At 56.7% G+C, this 4,871-nt stretch overlaps 1 protein-coding gene across 1 annotated transcript; it reads right to left on the minus strand.

The window, feature by feature from the left end:
• Positions 1-2,649: 2,649 nt before the first annotated feature.
• LOC103613674 (zinc finger protein 239-like) lies at positions 2,650-4,805 on the minus strand. Its single transcript, XM_017731393.1, has 3 exons — positions 4,687-4,805; positions 3,844-3,922; positions 2,650-3,659 (listed from the first exon to the last, which is right to left on the minus strand). Exons 2-3 carry the CDS (start codon positions 3,893-3,895, stop codon positions 2,749-2,751), a joined length of 963 nt encoding a protein of 320 aa, XP_017586882.1. The 5' UTR covers positions 3,896-3,922; positions 4,687-4,805; the 3' UTR covers positions 2,650-2,748.
• Positions 4,806-4,871: the final 66 nt, after the last annotated feature.

Raw genomic sequence — 4,871 nt, forward strand, 5'->3', positions numbered from 1 at the left:
GGCTCAGAGGAAGGTGTCTGCGCTGCAGGGGATGACGGAGCTTTGCAAGTTCTCCCTCCCACGACATTCCTGGTTGGAGTTTCATACAGCTCCCTGCTCGTGTGTCTGCTGCTGGGAGCGACCCTACAGGAACAGTTTCTCTGCCCTCAGATCTTTCCCTGTCACAGATAACAGACCCCAACACCTGCTCAGCTCTGACCAGAAGAAACCTCCCGGTTTCAGGCCCTCCATGGACGTACTCCCACCAGCAGTAAGCTGCTAAGGCACTGATCTGTCACAGGCACTCCCAGGGGCTGCACGGTGACATCCCAGGGGTCTCAGGGCTGCTAAAGTGATATGAGGTCGCCAGCAGTGACAGGGGCTCCATGATGACTTCCCAGACGTCTCTAGGCACCTAAAGAACAGTGAGGTCACAGGCTTCCATCGTGACATCCCAGGGATCTCTGCTTTTCTAAAGAGCCACGAGCTCGTGCAGTCATGGGGTCTCCATGGTATTTGAGGGCTCTTGAATCTGTTAAGGAATCGTGGAGTCACGGGCAGTCACAGGGGCTCTCTGGTGACAGCAGAGGTGTCTCTACGTGCTAAGGAGCCGGTCTGTGACAGACACTCCAGGGCTTCTGCAGTGACAGTCCACGAGTCCCCAGGCTGCTAAAGAGCAGGGGCGTCACAGACACTCACAGGGGTTCCTGTCGTGGGCAGAGTGGGAACTTCAGACCAAATTTAACACAGAAGGTCTTGTTGAGTCACACGGTGCAGAAAGGATCCCCAACATGCCCCGTAGGCCCCCAAAGCCACCAGAACCCCCCAGGCTTTCTAAACTCCTCCAAGAGGAGCCTGGCAGCAGCTGGGTGCAATCCCAACCCCAGACTTGTCAAGAGTTTATGTGTGAAGGATTATAGAGGTGTAATTGAACCTTTATATGACTGTCCCACAGGGTTAACCAGATATATTTATATAAATATACATGATAATGACTAGACATAAAGATCTTAATGAGAATTATTTCCTCCACACTATAGGAGCTATAACAACTATTATAACACAGTGTACTGTGAAGCAATATTGAAGCAATTGTATTAAAGCAATTACATTAAAGCAAACCAAATTATTAAGTAGACATTAATGTCACTCCCCCAGACCAACAACCGTGGGCAAATCTCTTCGGCTCAGCCTTGAGGAGTGACCTTGAGGGGCATCCCCACTCCAGGGAAGAACCTCCACACTCCCCACAGAGGGAAAGGTCAGGAGACGCTGCTTTTCTGGTCCGAGGTGCTGCCCCATCAGTCGGATGTGCCCGGGCTGTGCCAGCTCAGCAGCCCTGCAGGAGTTCTCAGCGGTGTCACTCGGTTGTTCCTTTCTCCGGGGATTTTACCAGCTCTGCCACAGCTCCTCTCAGGACATTGAACTTTGGGATGGAGGAGCCAGGCTGGTGTCAGCATTATTCACCCCAAAAGCAGCGTGACCCCCCTTCTGCATTCCCCACGGGGGGCTTTGCAAACAGGGCAGTGTTGAAGTTGGTTGAACCCATTCCAGGCAGAGCCTCCTGCTACAGGACCCCCATGAGACGCCCCTGCCCACTGTTCCACCCCTTCTCCTGCCTCTCTCACCTCCTTCCCATCGTCCCCACAACCCCTGCTCCCCCCACAGCCTGTTTGGAAGTGCGCCTCACCGTGCTGCTGAGTTTTGGGATCTCAGCCCTTTCCCACTCAGTTTGAGGGTCCAAAGCCCTCTCTTTTCCTCCCTCTCCCCCACCTTTCCCATCCTGCCCTGAATCCCCAGCTCCCACCTCCCGATCTTGGTTTGGGGGGTCCCACTCCCCTCCCACTCGATTTGGGGATCCCACCCCTCTTTTCCTCCCTCTCCCCCACATTTTGTATCGCCCCCCTCTCTTCCCATGCTCCCTGCTCACCCAAGTTCCCTTGGCTCTCAGCTGGGGGGGCTCCCAGCACCACCAGTATGGCCCCAGCTACCCCCACAGGCCCCATCTGCAGCTCTGGCCAGGTGCTGACACCCCAAAAGCAGCTGTGCTGTGCCATGGGAGGGTCCAAGATCATCCAGTGCTGCTTGATGCTATCAGAAGAAATGACTGCACAGAGCAGGTGAGACTTTTTGGAGTTTAAAGTCAACAAATCTCCTCTTCCCAATGAATTTCTGGTGTTAGTCTCCGTCCTGACGGATGTTCCTGCCCCAGCGCTCATCCAGTTGCCTGTGGGGAACCAGGAGGATGTGGAGAGCACCAGCTGGGTGTCACTGTTGTGTGCAAGGACGGCGAAAAACAACATAGATTCAGGCCAGAGAAGTATGGTTTTATGCCGTTTAATGCCAAAAACTCCCATCTTTTTATAGCATGGATCACAAAAGAGAAATTACATGATTGGCCCATCGGTAAACCACCAACCAAGGTGATAGGCTAAGAGGTATAACCACCCATTTCAAAATATTATTCTTAGTGAACCAAAACATTCCACTATGTTCTCCCAACAGCCCTGCAGGTGCAAATGTTTACCAGACAGCAAACTGTCAGACAGCTGGCTTGTGTGAGAACGGAGACTTTCACATGAGACAGTAAAAAGTGGAGAATTTTTTCTCTGCTCGCCTCCTCGGAATCTACAGCCAGGTGTCTTCCCAGCATGGGCCACTGGGAATGTGGTCACTGGGTCTCTGCCAAACGTGGGTCCTCCAGTGGGCAATGGGGTTGGAGCAGCACACGAAGCTCTTCCTGCACTCGGGGCACTCGCAGGGCTGCCCTTAGCGGTGGCTCTGTTGGTGTCTGGTCAAGGCTGAACTCCTGGAGAAGCTCTTCCCACACTTGGGACACTCGAAGGGCTTCTCCCTGGTGTGGATGCGCTGGTGGCTGACAAGATCTGAGCTGGTCTGAAACCTCTTCCCACACTCGGGACACCTGTAGGGCCTCTCCCTGGTGTGTGTGCGCCGGTGGGTGAGAAGGCTGAAGTTGCGTTTGAAGCCCTTCCCGCAGTCGGGGCAGCGGAAGGGCCTCTCCTCCGTGTGTGTGCGCTGATGCTTGAGGAGATCCGAACTGCTCCGAGACTTTTTCCCACACTCGGAACACTCATAGGACCGTTCCCCAGTGTGGATCTTCTGGTGGGAGATGAGATTGGACCGAACGCTGAAGCTCTTCCCACATTCCAAGCACGTGTAGGGCCGTTCCCCGGTGTGCACGCGCCGGTGGGTGACGAGGCCGGAGCTGTCTCTGAAGCTCTTCCCACACTCCCCACAGTTGTAGGGCCGTTCCCCGGTGTGGATCTTCTGGTGCCAGAGCAGGTGGGAATTGTCTCTGAAGCTCTTCCCACATTCCAAGCACTTGTAGGGCCGTTCCCCCGTGTGCACCCGCTGGTGGTAGAGGAGGTGGGAGCCATGGGCGTACGTCTTCCCACATTCCCCACACTCGAAGGGCCGTTCCCCCGTGTGCACCCGATGGTGGGTGAGGAGGCTGGAGCAAGAGCGGAAGCTCTTCCCACATTCCGAGCACTTGTAGGGCTTCTCCTCCCCGTCATGAAGCTGCTCATGGACCCCCAGCTCCGACCTCCGGCCGCATCTCCGGCCGCCTTTCCGGCCCAGCGAGGGGCCTTCCTTCTCCTCTTCCACCAGGTTCTGCTGCGGGGATTTGTCCTCCCTGGGCTCCGTGCTCAGCTCCTTGTCTGGGGAGGAAGGACAAGGAGAGGATGGGATTTGCCTCCGTGCCACAGGGAAGGGCAAGGAGATCCCCCCAGTCCGTCCCCGGCAGGACGGCGTCGGCAGCGGGGTTGTCCTGCAGCCGGGGGCGATGCTGGGCTGGGAGATGGAGCAGGACAGAGGGGAAAGCGCCACTGACTTCCTCCTCACCTGCCTGGGGCTCCCGGGGCATCTTCCTCTTCCTCACAGCCTCCTCCTCCATCCAGCCAAGGGTTGGGAATGAGAAATCCTGTTTCCGGGAGAAAAACAAGGTGTGAGAGTGTTTGGTTGGGGTTTCCTTTCCTCCTGCCCAAGCCCATCTCTAGAAGATATCACTGGATATCCTACATCCATAAAAACCTCCAGATCACCAAGACTTAGCAGAAAAAACTCTCAGAAATACCAAGATTGAGCCCCCCAAGACCTGAATGGATCATGATCATCCCAAAAAAAGCTTCGCAGGAGTTCCCCCTCTCTGGTATCTCCACTTTGGAGTTCTGGGGGTCCTGCGTGGATTGAGGGTTCTCCTCACTGGGCCCCCACCCTCTCCAGGCTGTCAGGGGTCCCAGGAATCCCTAGGGTCCCCCCTCTCTGGTCTTCGGACCTCAAGGTTCTGGGGCTGCCTCTTCTCTGGGCTGCTGGGGGGTCCCTGCGTCCCCTGGGGGTTCCCTGGGTCCCCCTCTCTGGGGTCCCACTTAGAGATGGGGGGTTTGGGGGTCCCGGGGGTCCCGCTTCCCCTGACTCTCTGCTTCAGGGTGCGGGGAGCTCCAGGGCTTACCCCTCTTCACGCTGAATCGTGGGGGTCGCCTATCTCTGGGCTACACACCTCGGTGTCCCACTGTTCTCCTCTCTCCCGGGAAAACACGCCCTCCCGGGAATCCCCCAAAAATCTCCCCAAGGGCATTTGCGGCTTAGCTTGGGAGTCCTTCAAGTTCCAAAAATACCCCCTCTCCCCCCAGAATCCTCCCACGGACCGCCCAGGATATGTGGGGCGAGCTCCCCCTCCGCGGTCACCTGCGGGATGGGGGGACAATGGCCCAGGCGGCGGAAGGGCAGCGGACACAGCCCGGGCTGGGACACGCGCTCCCTCTGCTTCCAGTTCCTGCTCCTCCTCTATCCCACGGCTTCCTCCCGCTCCTCCTCTTTTTCCTGTTCCTCCTCCCTCCCTCCTCCTCCTCCTCCTCCTCCTCCTCTTAATC

The sequence above is a fragment of the Corvus brachyrhynchos genome, unplaced genomic scaffold, assembly GCF_000691975.1.
Source record: "Corvus brachyrhynchos isolate BGI_N302 unplaced genomic scaffold, ASM69197v1 scaffold784, whole genome shotgun sequence".
Classification (NCBI taxonomy): domain Eukaryota; kingdom Metazoa; phylum Chordata; class Aves; order Passeriformes; family Corvidae; genus Corvus; species Corvus brachyrhynchos.